General features: G+C 41.3%; 1 protein-coding gene across 4 annotated transcripts in view; it reads left to right on the plus strand.

The window, feature by feature from the left end:
- The first annotated feature begins 9065 nt into the window (after positions 1 to 9065).
- The window catches only part of TDRD3 (tudor domain containing 3), a 114238-nt gene continuing 99041 nt past the window's right edge, over positions 9066 to 24262 (plus strand). Inside the window, exon 1 of one of the 4 annotated variants that reach the window (XM_063335286.1) lies at positions 9066 to 9462. In XM_063335286.1, the coding sequence (XP_063191356.1) occupies positions 9422 to 9462 (41 nt within the window). In that variant the 5' untranslated portion in view covers positions 9066 to 9421. Of the gene's footprint in view, positions 9463 to 17854; positions 17874 to 24262 lie in introns of those variants that run through there. The other 3 variants (XM_063335256.1, XM_063335279.1, XM_063335268.1) reach the window with 3 other exon arrangements.

Consider the following 24262-nt stretch of genomic DNA (forward strand, 5'->3'; position numbering starts at 1 on the left):
TCACTGCATCTTATTTTACTGGTCTGAATTCCGGTTGACACAGGTAGCCCAAATTGTTGCTCCTCTCGGCTGTGGCCCGGTTGTTGCCAACTTTTTTTAATTCTTGCAATTTTTTGTAGCCTTCCTCTAGAACTTTTTCTTCTGATCTCTCATTTCTCTCTCATTTCCCCTTTTGCTCATTTTTCATGGTGAGTGCCAGTTCTCAATGGTTCACTACTTTGCCAGACAGCGCTGTGCTTTCTGGAGCGTATTTGTGTCCCCCAGGCTGTCAACTGTTGGATTCTGCGTAGAGTAGTTGCTGAATTAGCACGTATATTTGCTTCTGAACTGAATCGGGAATTTTTGTAGGCTGTGGAAAAGTGAACTTATGCTTTTGTACCGAATTAAAGGAATTACAGCTTTAAAAACAGTTGTGGCAACAGGAGCCCACTTGTGGATTTGGGGCTACGCAGCTTTCTTGCTCTCTGAAGCTCTTCCCTTCGCTCTTATGCCCCATTGCTGTATGGACGCCATTTGAAATATCTTAGGCAGTCCGGATAAATATCCCAGCCAGGGAAGTTCAAAGTGTATACCTGCAAATAATGAGAAGTTGCTCAGGGCTCTAGCATTTCTGTTTCTTTTCATTCCTCATCTGTGAGAACAGCAGCATTTAATCTAAAAGTTAGCTGAAACATAGAGTTGGAAAAAGAATATTTTGCTTTTAATAACTCAAAATACCTACGAGTGCTTTAAGGATGATTCTATAAGTCTATAATTCCCTTCATAATTCTTCAGTTATTCAGAATATAGGGCCCAGTTCTCTATTGAAAGAAGATTAAAAACCTACTATGAAGATATGCCGATTCTTTCACATTTTGGTTTTTTTTTGTGTTTGCTAACAGGCAGGGAACAAGGAACACTGGGGACAGAATAATAACTAAAATCAACAGAGACAGAAAAGATACATAAATAAAAGCAGAATCAGAAGAGAAAGGGTCTGAATCATTCGTAAGTGAAGGTCAGCAAATAGCATCCCCAGTTATTGCACACAATTGTTAGCAGTGTTGATTTTGCTGCTGCTTTGAAGTTCTTAAGGATTTTAGTTATTTTTCTGAATTGCACTGGTTTGGATCTGCAGACTACAGGGCAAAAGCTTCCACATCTGAATAGGAAAGATGCATGACACGGTATATTTTCACTGCCAGGAAATAACACAGAAACATTCTTGCCTGTTTAGTGTGTATTCAGTCACGGACAGAAAGTCAGCTGCTTAGCTGGAGCCTGGCATAGGTTTCCAATAACTCGCTTTTCCTCAAGCACAAACATATGACAGCACTTGAGGAAAACCAGAGAGTGAATCTTTTATGATCCGAAAATAACCTTTTTAGATTTCCATGAGAAAACAATATTTATTTATTTGATCTTTTTCTCTCACCTTGCAATTAAGCCAAGGGCTGACACAGATTGCTGGATCATTTATGCCCCAAACTGCTCATATAGGGATCATGTCTTCTGGTACTGTGGATAAACAAAATTAAAACTTTATGGTGTTAATAGTAATAGTAGAAAAAACAATATCCAGAATTACTACACAGCCATGTATATTGCTGCATAATAGGCAGTCCCTGTTTTGTTGCGCAGCTGCGCTCTCTAATCTAATCTATGTTTATAGTGAAGGTCATATTCTGTTTGCGTACTTTGCAGGATGATGATGTCTGTGCCTGCATTGCTCTGATGAGCTGATCCACGGGCTTCCATCATCTGCGGTGTTTTGGGTGTTGTTGCCCTACCCTACGGGAATGGGCTTAGCTTTAACAAGGACATCACTGGGGCTGGCCAGGCAATTCTAAGGTGTTCCACCCAGGCCCACACTGCAGGTATTTTATGCCACCTTGAGAGCTACCTGACACTGTGCGAGGCACCCTCTTGCACAACACCTATTCCACAAAGCCTTTGGCATGTCTGGGAAAGCCCTCCAAGTGTTTTCCCTAGCTTGTCTGCTCCATACGCATGCCATGATTTCACCATGCAGTCCTTCATAAGCAGTTCTGCCCGGCAGTGTCCATCAGCATCGACCTTAATTTCCCTGCAACAAATTATGACGAATTCAACTTGAAAGGCGGGGGAAGCATGAGAAAAGCAGAAGTCTGCAGAGAGTACCAAGCATTCCTTACCTGCTCTTCTTTGTGAGGGCACTGTTGCTGTCTTGTACATTGAGTGACTGTATGGAGAGCAGTTGGCCTTCAGCAGTGTCTCCACTGCTACTGAGTTTTGTTCAGTTACATCATGTGTATCGATTTTAGACCTGAACTGACTGTCAATGGGACACTAATTTCTTGATGTAACACATCATGTTCATAGCTCTGGAGTAGGAGCTCATCCCACAAGGGAAGGCAAGCCAGCAGCTGAGGGCAACAGCAAGGTAGGTAGTAAAATGAACCTGAGTACCTGAGCAGGCACCATGATGGTGAGGCAGGGTCAGCCAATATTCCAGATAATGAGACACGTCCACAGTGATGAAGCAGGTGCAAGTTCAAGCCAGCAAAACAAATCAGTGGTTCGAGGATGAGCAAGGCACATGGCCAGGTACAGGCATACCTCAGGTAAGTCTCAAGAGTGGAGGCCTGAGCTTCAACGCAGTTCCCAAGCAAAGGGCAGGAGGTCCCCATGAGGCTTCCCATAGCTCCTTCTCACACGGCTCTTTCCCCAGCAGCCTGATCTGGCTGGTGCTACAGCTTCACCACACCGGAGCTGGACTGAAGCACAGGCAGCCAAAACCCCAAGAAGGGGTGAAGAGGCTGCAGAGCCTCTCGGTGCACTCAGAGCCCTGACAGCAGCATGCTTATTGCTAGATTTCCATCCAGTCCAGAAAGTATCAGTCTCTTAAAAGTAATCTTGTTAGAGATGAGGCACAGCTGTTCAGGGCTGGGATGTTTACTGCTGCCCAGTGAAAGTCTGCGAAGCCATATGCTGTTTGATCCTCTGCTCCCTGGCTATTTACCAATTCAGTGTCCAGAGGACCAGCAGGTTGAGCTGTGCCAGAATCACTGACAAACACAAGCCCTTCTGCTGGCCCTCACGGGGCCCCGCCAGCGTCATAATTACACAAGATTACATTCTGCTGTACTTAGTGATCCATCGTACCCTAGCGATCACTGCAGTGGTTCATCTGCACTAACTTTCAGATCTGAACCGTCCACCTTCTGACAAGCAGCCACCCAGACCTGGCAATAGCATCATCAGGCCGTACATAAACGCCCCTGTCCTGATGTCCTGGTTTGAGTGACACAGGACTAATTTCTCTTCTAATGCTTGGGAAAACTGCACTTCTAGAAGACTCTAGTGTCTAAATTTGTGAAAATATTTACTTTATAGCCAGCTATGGTATGTGGGATTTGAGGTCTCAGTGTTTTCGAGTTAGCCAGCTGCAGAGATGAGGGGGAGTGAGACCTGGCCACTTGACCCAAGCTGGCCAACAGGATTATTTCATACTATGAATGTCACTTTCAATATAAATTAGAAAGTTTGCTGCAAAGTTCTCTCTCTTCCTTGACGCCGGCGGTCCAGAGAACCTCTTGCCCCGGTGCTGGACCCCTGAGCCCTTCCCTTCCTCCTGAAGCTGTAGCACTCGCAGTGTCTGACATTTGCTATCCACTGCTGGGAGTGCACAGCTTCCTGCTGATCAAATTGGCTGAGTATAATCCTTGTATATTTTATATTGGTACTGGAATCAATATTGGTTTGTTAGTGTTACTAATATTACTTATCTAGTGTTCTTCTATTAAACCTGTTTATATTTTTAACCCTTGGGTTTCCTTGTTTTTCCCTGATTCCCCTTCCTGGGTGGGGAGGGGTCATCGTGTGATAGAATAATTGTCTAAATTATAGTAAATTATTATGGGTTTCTCAAACCATAACACCTGACAACCACAGTGCCTCAGTAATTGTCTTTTGACAGCAGTGATGCTGTCTTTGAGACTGACATAATGCCAGTGTGAACTATACTTTCAAGATCACCATGGCCTGCCATTCATTTAGTGACTTGCGGAAGTGTGGAGCGTGTTCAAGCTGAAGGGTTCCAGAAGCGGGCAGTCAGATGACAAAATCAATTAGAACAGCCTGAGAAAAATGCTGGACCCTCCTGGACGCGTTCCTGTGCAACCTGCTGTAGGTGAACCTGCTTTGGCACAGGCGTTGGACTAGATGATCTCCAGAGGTCTCTTCCAACCCCTACGATTCTGTGATTCTGTGCATTCAGTGAGAGGACCCGTTATCTTCAAATAATGCAGTGAAGGAAGTGTATTCTATAAAAGATGACAGAAAAACTGAGACCAAAACAGCATTCTTGTCCTTGTGGGGGTCTCCACCCAATGTTCAGGGCCTCCATCCCGCCGTTGTTGGTTTCAGCACACCAGGTTGGGGTGTATGATGCCATAACTAACAAGCGTTACGGGTTTCTGTTCTTTCCCATTTCAGGCAGGTGCAGTCAACAGTTTCAGCTCCCCAGTTTTGTGACCCTGCTGCTGAACCAAGGAGATTTGGGCTAGAGTTGGCAGATCAAGGCAACCCGGATAAATCAAGGCATCAGTGGGAATGTGTAGGGCCTGCTGCAAAAAAACTGGCTGTCCAGCTCTTGCTGTCTTGCCCTGTGCACTAGTGTGTCGCAGTTTTGGCCAAATTGGCCAATGGGCGGTGACAGATGCTCCCCCCCCAACATCTCGTACACGGAGAGGAAGAGGAGAGATAAAGAGATTTACGAGTTTAGAAGAAACTAAACTACTTTAATGAAGTATTAATAAAATAAAAAGGAAAATAATGAAATAGATACAGTATATACAAAACTGTATTAAGCTCCCAGGCACACATCACTGGCAGGCATTGGGGATGTCCCAGACTGGACTCAGCAATGGCTGGGAACTGGATTCCACAGAGTCAGGAACACACGGATCGGGATCAAAGGCAGATGAACAGGCAGGGTCCTCCTCGGACGTCAGCCATTGAAGAAAGAGAGCTGACCCTTTGATCCCTCAGCTTTTATACTGAGCATGGGGCAGATGGGATGGAATACCCCTGTTGGTCAATTTTTGGTCACCTGTCCTGTCCGCTCCTCCCTGCAGGTGGGACCCCTCTACACTTTTCCACTTCTGACCCTCCAACAGGGCAAATTGCAGAATTAGCTGACCTTGGTTGTTACAGCAAGAAGTATAAGCAAGAGCCTCTCTGCGTACCATTCCTTGGCACAAACTGTAACCATTGGTCTTATCACTCTGAAAACGAACTGTTTTCAACACAATATGCTGTTAATTTCAGAGAGTTAGAAGAGGCCTAGCTAAGAAGTAAAATTACTGAACAGAAAGTTGGTTCTGTTTTTACCTCAAACCAGGACAACTAGTTCTGTCTGTTGCGTGCCTCACTGGTGCCCTGATGGAGGTGTTCAAACAGACGGAACATTTTATTACTTGCAATAACAGAGCATTGTGGAAATCACCTCTTTGTCATAGATTAAGCTGTCCCAGGTCACACGGGCAGCAGTCAGGAAGAACTGCATTTTAGGTCTATCTTTACATGTCTGTCATTAGCCGGTACTCCAGAGGAGGGGCTGCCTCCCTCAGTCACACGTCGTGGATTTTGTGGGGAAATCACAGGATCTAGTTCTCCTTTGCTAAAATAAACAAGAGAAGCTAGTTGCTGCCTGTATTTAATTTATGCTCTTAACCTCTTACATTTCTAATAAACCAGGCAGATAAATACAGGATATGAAAGCAAAGTGACAGTCATACAGAAATAAATAGTAATACTTCAAACTTTGTCGGTTAATAACCTGAATGTAATAGAAAAACAAGTTGTACTGCATAATTAAATATGTCTTGGAAGCAGAGCACAGCCCAGATGAGGCGTCCTTATTACTTACTTTTGTCTTACATTACATTTTTGGACACTGTTGCATACTTGCAGTTACTGTGCCTAAGATGACATACTAAGCAATTTCCCATTTACCCCCTCTACGTTTGTAAATAGCCATTGCATACTCTGAACACATATAATACCTAAAAGGTAAATTTAATAGATCTAAAACTTAATGAAACAATTGTATTAATTTAACATCTTACTAAAACTTAACTAGCTTCATGCATAGCACTTTGAAGATATAAAGTACTAGATATATTTTTTTCTTTGAATGAGGAGATCAATACAGATAATTCTACAGTTTTCCTTGAAAGCTGCAATCCTTTGTAAAAGACGTACCAGAGTAAGCTGTTAAGTCTCATGCCTGGTTTGTAGACGATTCAGAATGCTGTTACTATTAAGCCTGTTTCTGCTTAAAACACTGAGAAGCCCATCTTCAGAGACAAATCATGGATAAACGAATATGTTGCTCACCAGCTCTGTTCACACGTGAATAGAGCAGCAGAACTGTCTTGTTCTCAGGGCCTGGAGCACATCCCCTTCCAGGAGATTAGATGGCTGAGTCAAAAGAGTTTAGCTGGCCAAGTCCAAGGTCATCTTCTTGCCAGTAAGAGCTGTTATGAAGAAGGTAAAAGCGAGGCCCTAACTCTCCCCTTCCCATGGAGTTCCTTTTAAGAAGTGGCCGTACCACCAGCCCCAGCCTGGGCTACATCGCAGCCATGTCACACCTACGTCTGTGTTCGGGCTTGTACCTCCTCCATCCTGACCTGGACTCAGACCCGGCTTCCTGGCTGAGCTCAGACCCGTCTCATCCTGGTGGCCATGCTGGGTGATCACCGGGCTGTGTCTGAGCCTGGCCACTGTCTCTGGCACTGATCCTGACCAGGACTTGCCACTCCACATCCCGGCTCTTTATGCTGAGCTTACTGCTCCTGCCTGCCATGTTACCATGCTCCACTCCCAGCTTGCCTTCCCTCGAGAAGTAGCGAGCCCTCGTTGCTCCATGACACTTCTTGGAGAATAACTGGTTGAGGCATTTCTTAAATCTTAACGTAGCTGATTTACACACGCAGCATTTTTAAATCAGACTGTCAACCAGTCATGCATGGAGGGGCATTTGTGCAAACCATCACAATGACTAAAAATTACTCTTTTTTTCTTTTTGGCTGGTATTGTCATCTTTCAAAGGTATTGTAAAAAGTGATTTTGTATCACAAATTATCCTGAAGCTACATATGAAACTGCCTGGCAGGCATTGTATCACCTTCTGTTTTACCATGGTCCTAATTATTTGCCTCACTGTAGCACTGCTAACAGCAGCTAGAAACAGCAAAGATGGGGCAGTGCCCTCTGTGAGCAGAGAAACATGCACTAATGGGGACTTCTCATGTACCAAAGGATGTGTGTGTGTGTGTGTGTGTATATCAGCTTGCATATAATGAATTTGTTAGAACAGATGCCTGCAGACCTTTAAGAAGGACAGCGCTGGCTACTGCGTTTTCTTTATAGCTGGGGTTTTGTCCCATGAGGTGCAACAGCTAGCCATATGCTGGCGTAAATTGCTAGTATAATTGCCTGGTGATTTCGACGATGATTTAAGTAAGCAAAAGCTTCCAAGCCTTAAACTAACATGAGGTAATGCATAAAGTCTGTAATTCTCATTATCTTCTACTAGGTCATACTCCATCCCTTACTAATAGGCTCTACGGGCACCCCTTTTTGAGTTACAATAATGTTTACAACCTTTTATTGATAATCTGATGTACAGCCAGGTCAGACTCTAAATGCAAGGTGCTTTTATTCCCATTTCTTTTGCATAATAAGTGTCTGGACTGGCACTAAGCTTACACCTACCTGCTGGTGTTTTTCCATGTCAGCAGCTGCCACGGTTGTTAAGTGTGGAACAAGGGTGCGGCTTGGCCACTAAAATTCTAGCGTGGCTCTTCTGCTTAACTTTGGGGTATTCCTCAGCAGTTATTTGACAGCGCCTTTGGTACAGACAGGCATATAGCAGATTTATTTCAGGGCTCTCCTTGACATTATTCCTTTGGAAGCTCATATTCGCTTGGATTCTTGTCATGATATGGAACTGCACAAGCTTTGAAAATCCAAACAAGTCATATGGTTATTCTGTCCATGAACTGTATGGCTGGCTGGGTTGGCTCAGTTTACTGAACTCTGTGTAGATGGCTCTGGTGACTGCTCTGCATGATCTTGCATGAAAAATGAGTTGTTGCACTTTCCCCATTAGTAATGCTCCCTCTGCTCATTTTTTTTAATGACCAGCATGAGGATTAAATCTTCCCCAAGTGCGATTCTCATTGTTTTGCGATTTTGCTGGCTGAGATTGCATGTGTCAGTCTTGCATTTTAAGTGGAAATTTATTATTTTGGGGCTAGAGTACGTTCTTTCTGTTAAGACTCCAGATCGGAAAAGCTTCAAGGTTTATTACTTGTGCAACGTAAGAAATTGCTCAAGTTAATCTGAACAATATAGGCTTTGTTTCCTTCTTCTGTGGCAAGTTTTTTACGATTAGTGATTTTATATAAGATGTGTAACTTCTTGAAAAACAGCAGCCATGCGGGACACCACACGCACTGGTGACAAAAACTTTGTCCTTGAGTATATAATCTATGTGATAGGGAATAGACTACCATGAATGAACACAGTGCTGCCACCCTGCCCGTTACTGGTGCCTGAGGTAACTGGGCACTTACAAGAGCAGTAACGACACAGTGCCATTCTTTTAAAGTATAATCCCCATTAAAAGGGCAGATCACAAACCCGAATGTTCACATCAGTGCCCTGCGTTCTAGGGAAAAGTATTAAAAAAAAAAAAAAGCACGTTAAAGAAACACAGGAACATCTTGTCACTCTAAAGGCTGAAAAAAACAACCCTTCTCACGCACAATACCCATTCTGAAGGCATGGAGAAGACTCTTTTCCTGCACAACGTTATCAGTAATAATTTATAGATGAAACGCGTTTAAAATAAACTCTTCCCGCTACTAGAAGGAGGCAGGCCGCTGCCCACCCCCGAGCCGGCGGAGGCCCGTCAGGGGCCTGCGTGAGGGAGGCCTCACCCCCAGCGAGGCCGGGCCGGGCCCGGCCTGAGGGGAAACCCGGAGGCCGCAGGCAGGGAGCAGGCAGGGCCCGCGCTCCTCCGCCTACCCAGTCCTACGGCACCTCCTCCTTCTCCTCTGCCCTCACTCCTTCCCTTCTCCGCCATGGCGGCAGCGGCTTCCAGGCAGGCAGCGGGACGCCCTCCCCCGCCGCCTCCCTCATCCCCGTAGCAGCTGGTCGCGGGCTTTGTTCGTCTTTGCCTGCGCCGCCTCCGCCCCTTCCTTCCCTCCCTCCCTCCCTCACCGGAGAGCTGGCCGGGCCGAGCGCCCGGAGAGGGTCGAGGGAACGAGTGGGCCCCGCGTCCCTCCTTCCAGCGCCGGGGCTCCCTCCAACAGCGCCCGGCGGCCCCCGCGCCGGCCCGGCCCGGCCCCGCCGCCCCGAGTTCTGTGGGTGAGCGGCGGCAGGAGGCGCCATGGCCGACAGGACGAGGGCGGCGCTCTCCGAGTCAGGCTGGTAAGTGGGGGGCGACCTCGCACCGCGGCCTTCCCTGCCGACGGGGCCGGGCCTCGCCGGAGTCCGGTCGCCACCCCAGGGGGAGTGGGGCTGGGGGCAAGTAACTCCGAGCAGCTGTGTGGGGTTTGGGGTGTGTTCGCCTGTTTTTGAAGCGCGCAACGGTGAGGGGACACCCCCTCCCGAACTCCGGCTTGGAGCCAGTGGCGGTGTCCGCGGGAAGGGGGTGGCCGCCTGCCCCCCGCGGTGGGCTTGGGGCCTGTCCCTGGAGCGGGGAGCAGCTCTCGGCCCCCCCTTGGTGTCCGTGAGGAGAGGGGCCTCCCCCGGGGCCGTGAGCCTCCACAGGGCTCTGGAGGGTCTGGTGGGCCTGAGGGGTGGCGGGGGCCCCGCTGCGGCCTGCCGGCCTCCCCCAGCTCCTGCCGGCCTGTCCCCGCGGCCTGCCTCGGCTGGGTGTCGGCAGGCAGCAAGTGCCAGGAGGCCTGGTGCTTGCCGGTGGCCTTACTGTTTTTAATTACACCGCCCTCCCTTTCAGCAAGGAAGTTCAGATGGAAAAAGTGGAGGTAAAGTAGGGTAAATACACGCGTGAGGCTTGAACGCAGGTATTCGTGTTTTTGAGTCAGTCCTAACCATTGGGCACACCGCATCTGTTTTGAAACAACATGTTTCACTGAGTTAGGCTTTTCAAATATCTATTGCAAACTCTGCATCTCAGTTACTAGCCTGAAGGTGTTTTGGCACTGTTGACTGGAAGTTAATTTTTTTTTTTTTTTTAATTCATCAAAGTAATTTGCTTATTAGTCAACATTTAGTGTTTTTTTCCTAAACTACTTACAAGTCTTTCACCAAAACAAAAGCTCAGTATGAACTACCAAAACACAAAGCAACTTACTTTGGTCATAATTGAGAAAAATTGCTCAAATTATGAGAAGCATTGTTATTTCCAGTGGCATTTTGGGGATATTTCTATTCTGCTGTTTAACTTAATGGTTTTGCTGGATCATGACTTCGTGTATCCCTAATTGTAAAAGATTAAAACAGGCATCATATGTTTTAGAATAGAACAGAATATTTCAGTTGGAAGTAACCTATAAGGATCATCTGGGACAACTGCCTGACCGCTTCAGGGCTGACCAAAAATTAAAGCATGTTATTAAGGGCATTGTCCAAATGCCTCTTAAACACTGATGGGCTTGAGGCATTGATCACCTCTCTAGGAAGCCTATTCCAGTGTTTGACCACCTCCTTGGTAAAGAAATGCTACTTAATATCCAGTCTAAACCTTCCCTGGTGCCACTTTGAACCATTCCCACGTGCCCTGTCACTGGATCCCAGTGAGAACAGCTCAGCACCTCCTCTGCTTCCTCTCCTCAGGAAGCCACAGAGAGCAATGCAGTTGCCCCTCAGCCTCCTTTTCTCCAAACTAGACAAGCCCAAAGTCCTTAGCTGCTCCTCATAGGACATTCCTTCTGGCCCCTTCACCAGGTTTGTTGCCCTCCTCTGGATGTATTTAAGGACCTTCACAGCCGTCTTAAATTGTGTACACAGTACTCAGGGTGAGGCCGCACCAGTGTTACTTTCTGATAATAATAAGCAAATTGAGAAAACTAGTGTCTTCAGGTCTGCTTCTTGGATAAGTGTATCATATGTTTCAAAAATACTGTTCTAAGCAGTTCTAGAGTGCACAATCTTGTGATTCCTGTCTATCAGTGAATTTAAAGAATTGTTACTATTTATGCTAATTTTCATAACATTATTTAAAGGGAAGTTTTGACTGTAACTGGAAACTACCCCCCCCCACACTTATTCCTGTCAGGAAAGAGGAAAGTTTTTCATAAAAGTGATTTTTACTTGCTTACTTTTTTTTTTTTTCTTGCTTTCTATTGCATATTCAACATTTTATCACACAGTTTTCAATTCTTAGTTGTTTTACTACTTTGTCAGTTGAATGATTGCTCTTGGTAAATGGCTTTCCGGTTTTGGCAGTATAAATATGAGGTGCCTCTGAAACGATCTGTTATTCTGCAGTGTTTGTTTGTCTCCTTGGGGGCATATACTCTTGAATGGCTATAAACACTTGTTATTTTTGCAGTACTGCAGGTTGTGAGCCAGAGACTGAGACTGAAAGATGATTGGGCAAGTAATGGGCTATCAGGTCTACTGGAATTATGCCTTGACCTAGTTGCATTGGGAAGGGTAGTATGAAAGAGGGGGGAATGAAAGCATATACTTCTGAGGAATGTGAGGTGGAGTGGAAAAAGGAGTAATGCTTCAGAAATCATGTTTAGCTATGTGTTCATGCACTTTGAAAAAAAATAACAACTTAGACGTCCATGCTTTTAACTGTTTTGCTGTTGCTCTTATGCTTATGACTTTTCTCATATTATTGGCAGATCTAAAGGTTATTTAACACATGTATGAGTAAGCCTTCAGTGGTATTTAAGGTAGTATATTTCTGACTATGCTTGATGGTTAAATTATGTTCTGTACCAAATTAGTTGCCACTGTTGCTGTCACTTCATGTCAAAATGGTATGTTTTCTTGCACAAAAATGAAGCTGAGTTTATACGTTAAAGTCTGTCTCCGCTTAAACTGCAGAAACACTGTGTGGTGTTTCAAACAAAGTAAGAAACTGTTGTTCTTCCGTAGTTGCAAATCTGCTAGCTTGCAAGATACTGCCTGTACTGATTGGATTTTACTGTAACTTTCTTAAATCTGTAAAGATAAGGAGAGTTAATATAGACACTTGTTTATGTGAATTTTTGCAATTAGCTTTTTTTTAATGATTCTGAGTACAAAGTAATTTTTCAAGTGAAGCAGTAATACAGTGTAGTTAAAATATATATCACTGCTATACTATATTTTTTTCCAACTAGGTATTGTAAGAGAGTCATCCATCGTAAAATTGCCTGCAAATTTGTCATGTTTGCCTTTTAAGCTTGTTTCAATATATGAGTTATGTTTTTATCAGCTTTTGAAAGATGAAGTAGCCCTAACAGTGGTAGCTAAAGCTGAGATTTTTTTTTTTTTTTTTATGGTGGTGTTTTATTGAAATGGGTGAGACTCCTGTAGTTTGTGTGCAGAATTGTAGTTTTGCTGAAGACATGTCCTTGCAGCTGTCTTTAAAATTGTGCATTTTTTGAGGCTAGTTCTTTTCATTACGCACTACACTGTATCATGGAATGACATACTGGCTCTGACTTTAGAGATGAGATAAGGTATGTTTGTATTACGTTGCAGTGAAAAAGATATTCTGTCTTGGAACGGAAGGTCTGTCTTAACTTTGTATTTAGTTACCAGAGACACTTATGAGGGTGAAGACTAAGCCGCAGAGGGAATTACCTTTTTGTGTTGTTATAGTTACATTCATGAATTTTGGAACCAATTTTCCAGTGTTCCCTTTACAATATAGACCTTAATGGAACCTTAATTATTGAATCCAGTTTTCTTGCTAGAATTGAAGTTCAGAAGGATTGCAGAACACACCCTCCTACGTAAAGAATGAATCACATAACACTTCTCGCTATCTTGCAACAGATTTTTTTTTTTTATTTGTTTGGGTTTTTTTGGGTTTGGTTTGGTTTTTTTTGGAAGTCTCCCAGGTGGCATTTCACAAGAGAATATGACAAGCCAGGACCTCTTCCGTGTTCTAGATCTTTGCAGAACTTGGGAATTTATTACATGGAAGTACCTATACATTGTCAAAAATGAACAATATGCCATGTCCTCCAGCAGGTTTAGCCTGTGGTCCCACAGGTCTTGGGTCTGGTGACTGATTGATCTCTGAATGTGGGAAAGCAAGAAATGCAAACTGGATAACTAAAGAATTTTTTTAATACAACTAAATGTACGTGCAAGTTCCTTGTCAAGTAGTACACATTTTTTTAATTGCAGTATGCGATGCCATAAAAATTAGTAAGTCTATGTCAAACATTTATAGACTTGTAAAACTTCACATATTTTAAAGATTATGTAAACAACATTCCAACTATGAAAAGTTATTCCCAGAGATGAAGAGGAATTGGAATTGTACTGGTTGTTTGGAAACAAAAGAATAGTGTTTAGTGATCGATGGGAATGTAATTAGATCAATGGATTTATATACTTAGTGAGTGAAAACTATGTAGTTGGTGTATACCAAACTATTTTAAACTGAATTTTAGGTATTTCATCAAGTAATGTGCTGCATACTGGATAAGTCTGGATTTCAGATTGGTCTGTTCAGGCTCATTCTCTGTAGGATCGATCATATGATGTGATCCAAGCCGTAAAGCAAAAGCAGGTGCGTGCCTGGAAACTAGTGGAAGTGCTCACAGGGGTGAATCTAACACCTCTTTCTAAGAGTGCAGCAGGAATTTGGCAAAGTAGTCAGTTCCAGGATCCTGCAAGATGATCTGCTTTTCCTACATGTTCTTTTGCTGTTGCACCGAAATGTCTTTGGAAAGCTCAGCTGAAACTGGTCCCTGCATACCCAGCAAGCCCAGGCTGGATACAAGATGTTCCTTAGACAGGGATAACGCAGTGATTCACAGAAGAGGTGCATCTGTTTTGACGTTTGTGACGCTCCTTTTGTGATGCATGTATGCATTTTGTGAAGTCTGGTTTGTACTTTGAAATCTCAAAGTGCCAGTACAAAACAAAATGCCACATCCTTGCATTTTTTGTCTGTTCAGGTGTATCCCTTACTGGCTGGTCTGATGGGTTTGTATTCTTGCTGGATCGTGAATAATGGGTTGTTAGAACCTGAATTCTCTATGTCATTTTCACTCTGGAGGAGCAGAAGAGGTCCAGTGTTTTACCTTCTGTTATGGGAAACAAGCCCAACAAACTAATACAGATAGTTCAGATATGGGTTTTTTTAAAATTTTTTTTTTTTGAAGATGATGCTAGGTGGTAAAAAATTATTTGTATCAGATAGAATCACCCCAACTTTCACAAGAAATTGATTCATGGCTATAATTAGTAGTTAAAAAGATGCAAAGATGCATAGCTAAAATAAGGAGATGGAAGAAGGTAAGGGACTGATATGTTTGAAGCCCCACAATTTGTAGGAGAGAAAACTGAAGGGAGAACTTAGTGAGGTTTATGTAATCTGCAGGCAGTACTTAAGAAGAAAGCACAACTCTTACTCACCGAATCCTGCATAATTATTGCTCACTGAATGCTGCAACACTAGAATTAGAGAGCGCTTACCAATGCTAGCGGCAGACTGGTTTGAAAATGGGTAAAATACTTGACCAAGGGCCTCAACCAAATCCTTATTTGCAAAGGATAAAAGGTTATCCTGCGGAATAGTACAGTTGGTTAAAAAATGATAAACTAGATAAATACATGATTTCTTCAAGATGGAAAAAACGTTACCAGTAGATTTCTGCTAAGGTTTATCATATTAAAAAATAGTCTTAAGGACTGATAGTGTTGTAGCACCATAATAGTTTGTTGATATATGGGAATTGGTAAAATCTCAACTGACAGTGTATTTGCAGGAAAATCTTATGATACCATTGCCTAGTGATTTCACATACAAATGCAGTTCAGTTTTGATGGATGCCAAATGATGCTCATGCGGGGAAAAATAATGCAAACCTATCTACAAGTGATGAGCTCTAAATTCAATAATGTTACTTACTCAAAGAAGGTTAGTGGTCAGAAAGCTATTGGGAATTATTCACAAAAAATAAAATAATTGTTAGGTTGTTATGTATATCAATTCTATGTCCAAATTGTTAACAGTGAGCATTAATGTAATTGTCCCAGCACGGCAAAGATTTCATAGATGGTGAAAAAGGGGATGAAAGGTGTGGAAGATCCTCTGTGCTGAGAAGATGAAGATCTTTAGTCTGGAAAACAGAATAATAAGGAGAGGGGTGATAGAGGTCTAGAAAATCTGTAGATCATACAGAAATGATGAATAGAAAGCAAGAATAGCTATTTTTCTTAAGACAAGAATTAGGCCACCCGGTAAATTAAAGCTGCTGCTACCTGATCAAAAGTAAAGCAGCTTTTCAAGCCATGTGTAATTAAATTGTGGATCTTAATTGCCACATGATATTGTGGAGTAGAAAAATATAAGTGGGTTAAAATTGTAATTAGACAAAGTCAGGTAAGGATAGATGCACTGAATACTGAGCTTTACAGTGGAGTTGGACTACCAACTCTAAAATGGCTGAAAGCTAGGAATTATTCCAGACACTTCTAGAGATTTGGTATGTTTTACATTCTTTTTACCTGATTTACCTGTCATCTGGTTCTGTCCACCCTTGAAAAAAAGGAATTGTGTTAGATAGATCTAGACTGCATAAGTAAAAGCACCATTTATGTTCTTATTTTGATGTTGTAGGTAAGTTTCGTCACACTGTGGTTCTGCTGGAGAAAGGATTTTCTCCTCTTGATTGCAGGGGGGGAAGAGGGAATGGGAATTAGGAGAGAAACGAACAGGACTGTTGGAAATAAGACAGAAAGAAAAGACAAAGCAACTGTGATAGTCCCCCATGCACTCTCTAATGACAGAGATTGTGGGGTTTTTTTTTGTGTGTGTGTATGGTTGGACTTGATGATCTCAAAGGTCCCTTCCAACCATGAAGATTCTATGATTCTATTCTGTTGTATGACTCAGTCTCACCTGTGATTTCCACTGCCTTACTGCAGCTCAGCCTCCAGGTTTTCATTAGTTGCTTGGAGAGACTTTTCTTCTCTGGTCTTGTTATGCCAGGTCTGAAATCGATTTATGCATCATCTTTGGGGACACAGGCTTCACCTGCTGGTTTCTCTGAATAATCTGCTAGGAAGCTGAAGCACTAGTATAAGATTTAGTTGATTTATAGAATTGTTGCAACTTGGAGTGAAGATGTTGCTACTGTGAACCCTTTACTCCACAAAAGAAAAAAGGAAAAAAAAAAAAGAAAAAGAGGAAAGAAAAACTTAGTCTACTTGCAACACACCTAAAGCTGAAAGTCCATTAAATTGTAACAGACCTTTTTTTAACACCCACCTTTTCAGTGGCCTTACTTTTCTTGATATATTGTGTTTCAGGTTGATTCTCTCCAGTCAATGAGTTCTGTAGGAGTGTGTAGACTTTCCGTAGCTAGTCTCCTTTTTGGAGTCCTTGGTGGTTTCAGATGTATTGAGTCTTGTTTCAGAAATTATTTACTTAGTCTTGTAATTCATAGGCTTTGCTATCTTTTTGAGACACAAATACTTTATCAGGATAAGTGTCACCTAATGTCTTTGCCTCAGTGGCGTACTAGTTTCCTTCTTTCTGACTGTTTTTGTACCTGTGGTCTTTGATAGACCTGCTGGTGAGGGGGGGTAATGTTGCAGAGAGACAGCCTTGATGCTTTGAAGCACTGCTCAGCAGCAGCCAAAACACTGGTGTGTTCTAGCTGCCAATACAAAAGCACAGCACTGTGAGGGCTGCTACGAGGAAAATTAACTCCACCTCAGTCAGATCCAATACAGTCATTCATACTGATAACAAACTGATATTCAGTAGACTTTTATGTCTGCGTATTTTACATAAGTGTTACTGCTGGATAAAATACATCTAAATGTAAATAATACATGTAGGAGTATGTAGAAGTATGAAGCTGTCCTGAAGCTTAACTTAGATAGAATTATGCTTAGAAACGTTGGATTTTAAAAATCCTATACATTGGTTATTTTTTTATAGATTGCTTATTAGGTGATAGTCATAACATTATTAAAATAAATTTAAGACTGATTCTCCAAGCTGTGCATATTGTTTGTATTTTTGGGAGTAGTACGTTTTCTGCTTCTATGGAGCAAAAGGAAGATATTTAATTCCAATAACAATAATACAGCTGACAGAAAGAAAAGAAAGGCTGTCTGGGGGATGAATGGTGTATGAATATTTCTAATCACATTTTATGTACTTAATATAATGTATAGTTGTGAGATGTCAGAATTTAGGAAGACTGAACAGATCTAGGACTGAAGTACCTTTCAGCTGCTTCACGCATTTAAGGAAAAAGAAAGTTAGTGGTTTAAATAATCTCTGTAACACTGGTAAGTAATTGAACCATGATGGGCATTCTTGCATCGGCATCATTTTGAGCCCTTCACTTTGAGGAACGTGGTGTAGGTATTAAAAATGGAAGTGATGGCATTAACTGACAGCAAGTGAAGACTTACTGTAACAAAGAGTTAGAGAACAGACTGCTGAAAATGCTTCTTTCTCAGGGAGTGCTCTCTGGGGACTGTGGTCAAGCCTGGCTTTTTCTTTGCTGTTGTTTGTCTCGTAGTGCTCCAGGAGCTTCTTGTGCTGTGTCATGTCCGAAAAAGAGCTGTTGAGGAAAGCCAGAGGAGAAAAAACCATGTGTGTTCAGACAGCTTCAAGATACTCTCAGTGGCGTGGCAGCTGTGTCTTTGGCACGGCCCCAACATTTTCCTGGGGAAATGTGAGTGAGAGACAGTATTCACAGCTTGTATCTGAGCAAAAAAAAAATAATGAATTTCATTAGATGAAGAAAGAAAATCCTTCTCCTTGTTGTGACTTTTGTGTGTCAAATTGCTGTGGCCTGTTACGAATCATGGAGTAGCAAATCTTCTCAAGGAGCAAAGAGTGCAAGAGCTCTTGTCCAGTGCTTTCTGACTGCAGGGGCTGTTTTAGCATCTGCTGTATTGCAGCAGTGCTGCTTGCTGAAAGCTTATCTTATCAAAGTTTGGAGTTAGTGAGGTTATCTTGGGCACATCTCTGGGTGTTGCCTGGAAAAGTTTGACATTTTTGCATTGTGGCTATTACTGCCAGATAACAGTGTGTGTACTTATCATTAAATCTCTTCTATTAAGTAGTTGTAGAGACTCATGTTAACATTTTTTTTTGGTGATCTGATGAATTTTAAATCCGTTACATTCTTTTACTGTTGCAAAATACAGTATGCAGTTATCTCAATATATAAATATTTATTTAGATTTGAATTGGGATATACCATTAAAACATGGGCTATAAGTGTATGCTGTCCAGGATCCCTACCAAGTGCATTAATACCATTATTTTCCCATTTTATGAAGATGTAAAATCACTTACTTAGCTCTGATATTGATGGCAGTACACCGAATGGGGAAAATGCACCTTTAAACAGCTAGGTCATCTTTTTATGTAGTATTGCTTGACAGAACAATAGAAATAGAAATTACCATTTATTTTGGAAGTACATTTATACTTCTCTCTTTTGGTTGAGGTTACTGTAGTTACTGTTAGGGTAGTTACTGTAGTTACAGTGGGAGTGGGGGAGAATTTAAAAGGCATCAGGGCAGTTAAGTTTACTAGGAGGTTCCAAATACATACTTTTTTTTATTTGTTAAACTGTGATCTTGTATCCAAGACATATTTAAATGCAAAGCAGGGATGTTGAATTCAAAATTACTTTTTGGAATGGTAACACTAATGAAGCATTAAAGTTTTCAACTTAGAACACTTTCTGTTTTGCAGTTGAAAGTACTTGCAAGTGCTGAGGTTTCCATTTAATTGTTATTTGGAGGGAGAGTGTGAGGGGGGGAAAAAAAGTCAGTGAAGAAGTAGAAGAGAAGGTGATTTTCAAGGGTCTGGTTCTGACTGTGCAGAGTAGTGATTTCTGAACGAGGCGGGCGTAGTTTGTGTTGAAGCGATGAACTGCTAATGAATGCTGAGAGGATCCTTATGTAAGAAAATACGATCCATCAAACTGCTTTTTGTTAAAAACAGAATGTGTAATGAGCACAGTCATGATTTTTGGTTTTAGAAACTTATTCAGGGTTGTGTTTTTTAATTTGGATGTAACATACATGTACACCTGTGTAATACACATAATCATTGATAGACTGGAGAGTTGCTGTTCGGCTAGTCTAAGAAACATCTTGGAGTTCTGCCTTGTGGCAAGTACTTGCCAAATTGCTCTGCAACTTGTCGCTTGAGTGCTGTCTGCAGTTTTATTTATTTTTGATACATAATATCAAATTTGTTTGTCTGTAACTGTGAAAATCAGAGTAAATCAAGGAAATGGATGCATCAATGTGTATACTTAATATCTTAAGCTAAACCAGTTTGAGTTTATTTAAATAGTTAAAATTGTTTTTTAATGTGTAACACATAATGATTTCAAACCATTTTTGTGTCATTAAATAAAGTATATAACAATTTTTAAGTATGCAACAATTTTTATTTTATTGTTTTTTTTAATGGCTGATGAAGTCTTCTACTGTCAAATTGGCCTGAAGCTTTTCATGCATACATTTCAGAATTTCCTTTTGAAGGATTGGCTAAACTGGAGAAAATCCTTGTGGAATGAGCAAAGGAGGAAACAAGTTTGGAGTGTTTTTTATGCTTGAGGGGTTGAGTTTTGTTAATCTACGGAGTTTTCAACCTTGATAGATATTTGTTACAGAAATCCATGATTGATGCTTGTTATGATCTTGGACACTGAGGCAAAAAGATTCTCTATTGCATGGTTTTTGATATGGAAAAAGATTTCCTTGGACAATGCTGCTAAGGATTTACCAGTGTGTAATTTTCTCTAAGTTTGGGAATGGGGAAGAGAAAGGAAGAGGAAATGTCTTTTTTATCATTTCATTACTGTCTCTTCTGTTTTCTTAGTTTACATTTCAGTTCCTAACCTAACCGTGTCACCACATGGTAGTAACACGAAGAAATGGAGAAAGCTTAGTTTAATCTAGCATAGTAATTGCTGTTACGTTCTAGCTATGACCATATTTTCTTCATGCTATTGCACTAGAGACATGGAGCTCATTGCTTTATAACTGCATAATTCCACTCTTAAATGTTTTCCAGTTTCTTCTTTAGGTTTGAGTTTGTAATTTTTTTTTTTGTTTTCAGTGCAGAATAATTACTGTGTTCCATTGTTGTTTGATTCTTAAATTAGTAACATAATTTTTACCTTCTGATAACAGTAATAACTGACTTCCCCTCTCCTCCAGTTAATGACTGACCTCAAAAAGTAATTTTCTGTCAGATTAAATGTTTCTGTGACTGACTTAAGAAGGAAGGGAAGTGAAAGGTTGAGGTAGAGCATCATTCAAAAAAAGCAGAGAATAAAGACTGTATGTTGCTCTCCTATTACACATCGCCTGGCTGGCAGGTTAGATGAGTGTCTTGAGCGTTAGAGCCCTTAATTTAAATCTATATTCTTCCTGAGCCCTCAATGCTGAAATACTAAATTGAAAATATTAATTAAACTAGAGAATATGAAAATAAAGCCTAGAAGTGAAGGAATTACTTCAGCACCTGATTTTTACCTATTGTTTCAACAAGAATGTTGTAAGAAGTAAACCATATGAAAGGGGACATCATTTGATGTCTTGCCATGTTTCTTTTTTGCACTTTGTAGCAACTGCAGTGAAATGCAATGCAGGCTTTCTCTTGTGCAAACTGTTTTTTTAATTTTTACTAACTTTGAAAAAGTGTTTGATATAGTAAACCTTTGCTGTTATAGCTACAAGCATTTAAATAAAAAATACTACCTGTTAGGAAAAGTATGCTCCTGGTTGCATGTTCAGACTGCTCTTATGGATACCTAACTTGGTTTTGCAGTAGTTTGGCTGATCACCGTCGTATTTTTTACAGACCTATGCTTGTCTGTAGGTCAGTGGTTGAGTGAGACTTCTGTAGCTTATGTGGAGCTGATGAACTGCAACTTGGAAGTAATTCTTGGAAGCCCTTTAACAGATGGAGTAGTATTTTTTAGTTTTAGAAATGTATGAATCTCTGTAGCTGTAGAGCTGTTTAAATTAATTGTAAACATGTCTTAGTTTTAGTGTGTGTTCTTTTACATTGCAAGAGTGTGCATGCCTTCACATTGCTTATTTTGAGTGATTTTTTTTGTAAATATGCTATAAATCTAGTTTTAAAGGTCTGTAGAACTGGCTATTTTTAGCATAAAGTAGAATAAAAAGAAACCTGCCACTTCTGCAGGGTTGAAAATAGCTTCTCTCTATGCATAAAAACTTGATGTGAGTTAAAATTATGCAAAAAGGGATGTGTGTATTTTAAGCATTGATGACCACAGCTGTAAAAGAAATTATTTTAAGCTTGGTGTTTTCAGTTGTAACACATCCTTCGTTATTTAAATAGCGAGTATTTATCTTTCATCTTTATTTTATGAGCAGATTGTAACTTCTTTTTTCGTTTATTTGTTTTTTGGTGAATTTTGATATGTAGGATGGATGGATGTGTGTGGGGTGTCTTCAAAAGTTACATTTTTTTTTTAGTTAGAGCACTAGAATCAATTCTGTAAGAACAGTACTCACTACTGCAGCTATTCTTGGGGACTTTGTGTTGGTGACAAAATTCTGTTTTATATATTTCAAATAAAACTGGAGGCATTTGCTTACTATGTTGTTTTGTTGAGTCAGCAAACACTGGGGGTGTTAAGCTTCTGTTATTTCTGGAATTAATGCAAAGTGTCTTGAAGCAGAAGTAGTCCAGGTCTTTGACACTGATATGGAAGATATGCCTTAATAACAAAATACCAATTAATAATGTTTCCAAGTTTCATTTTTTAGTTTTATGGTTCAGTGCTGTTTCTGTGTGGTAATAAGGTGAGATTTTTACAGCTTGAATTGAGAAATATTAATAGACTCCTTCATGAGTACAGTTGATAAGCTAAATAAGGTGATTAAAAACAATCAACTTTATACTTTAGCTACTAAAGATATAGCCTTCTGTAACTTACATTGTATGAATATTGTATGTTACGTAGTCCAGTTTCAGTAGTCAACAACCAAGTAAGTATCCTTACTAGACAAAGTGCACAAAATGTTCCTTTGAGAAAGCATTTTTTGGGAATTAATTTTTATAAAGATGCCAGGTTCTGCTTTGTTTTGAGGTACTCAAAATGTCGTTTAAAAAAAAGAAGTTCGCTCGGACAGGCTGTGGAGAGGCTGTCCTAGCCCCAGCCTTTGCTCAAAGCAGGGCTAACTCCGAAGTTAGATCATCTTGCTGAAGGCCTTGTGTAGTTGAGCTTTGGATATCTCCAAGGTGGCCTGCTCCAGTGCCTAGCCACTCTTTGGGAAAACTTTTCTCTCCCGTATGTATGGTTGAGATTTCCCATGTTTCAGCCTGAGTCTCTTGCACTTTATCATTTCACTCCAGGCCTCTCAGAATTGGCTTTGTCTGCTTACACCACCTTCAGATAGTGGGGGCGGGGGGGCAAATTAGTTCCTCATTTGGTCTGCTCTTCTTCAGGCTGAACAAACTTGACAAACCAAACGGTGCTCTCAGGTTCTGCTCCTGTGACATGGGCTCCAGCCCCCAAAAACATCTTAGGTGGCCTATCTTCAGTTTCTGGGTCGTCTCTCATAATGGGGAACTCTGAAACTGGACATGATATTTTAGACTTGGCTTTTCGCTGAGGGCAGGGGAATAATCCTATCTCTTGATTTGCTGACTACCGTCTTGCTATTGGCAGCCCAGTATGTCGTTAGTCTTTACTACTGTATGGCCACACTGGTTTGTGTTCAAATTGTTCTTCACCATGAACCCCCAGAGCTGCTTTCTGTCCAGCCGCTTCCCAACCTTATTGGTTGCAAGGGCTATGGCTCAACGCTTTTCTTTGAGCTCCATGGTGTTGCTTTTGGCCAAGGCACTGCTGTGGTGCTGCTTCTTGCAAAGTTTGGTTTTTACTAGTGTGTCATCTCCTGCAAGTACTTAATATGAACCATTAATGGAATGTCTTTTTGGGTCAAGCAGCTACTTAAACTTCTGATTTCTCAAATTTATGAACTGGAGACTAACAAGAAAGATGAAAGATCCTTCATTTTATGTGGAAGTGGTATTTTGAGTTAATTTCACTACAGATCCAAGAAACTTAAATCGGTCTGTTCCCCATGCACATCTTTCCTTGCTCTGTCTCTACAGTGGATCTTGCAGTTTCCTTTGCTGCGTCGATCAAAGTTTCTGTCCCAGTACTGTGTCTCTAATCCGGTCCAATAACTGCTGTCTGTAGAGTGTGACAGATATGCAGAGAAGACATCTCAGAATGTTTCCTCAGCTTTTAACTTGTTTTTTCAGCATTTCCTCAGCTGGACATTTTCTTTCTATATTAAATAGACTTTTTGACAAATTTCATCTGCATGGATCCATGCAGTTGTGTTTTGACCCTATGTAAAATTTTAGCAGCCACAGAATAGTGAATAACAACTTTATGTGCTGTATGAAACATCTTTTTCCTAAGTTTGCTGAATTTCCCACTTGCAAATTTAAAGACAGTGAATAACCAATCCCCTTTTTATCTCTTCAAAGTCATTTGCAACCATACAGATATGTCAAATCCCTTCTTCAGTCTTTTTCATGGCGAAGAAGCCCATTCTGTGTAGTTAAATCTTCAAAAGAAAGGCATTCTGTGTGTTTGATCAGCTTTGTTACTGTCAAATAAAGAAGGACAGACAGAAGACAGAGGATCCTGAAAGGAGGGAGGGTTTAGGAGAGGAAGTGATCTGACAAGGAGAAGGAGGAAGATGAAGGGAGATAGCTTGTAGATACATATCGTTCAATGTCTGTCCTTATAGAGGAAAGTACCAAATGACTGAGAAAATGTGACGTGATGCACTTGTGGTATTATTCAGCCCCCTACTCCCCCCAAAATTAATTAACAGCTTATTAAGCTAAATATAATGCATGATAAATCACATGCAGGTTTCAAAATTGCAAGTGCGTGGCCTTTGGGTGGTGCCTCTTAGCCCCTCGTGTACTTGTGAGTTCGGGTAAAAGGGTGAGTGTAAGAGTGTGAACAGTCGTTTGCTGATACAAGAGGTGGGGCTTGGCTTGCACAGGCTTCTGTGAGACTTGGTGACT

Source organism: Chroicocephalus ridibundus, chromosome 1 (genome assembly GCF_963924245.1).
Source record: "Chroicocephalus ridibundus chromosome 1, bChrRid1.1, whole genome shotgun sequence".
NCBI lineage: Eukaryota > Metazoa > Chordata > Aves > Charadriiformes > Laridae > Chroicocephalus > Chroicocephalus ridibundus.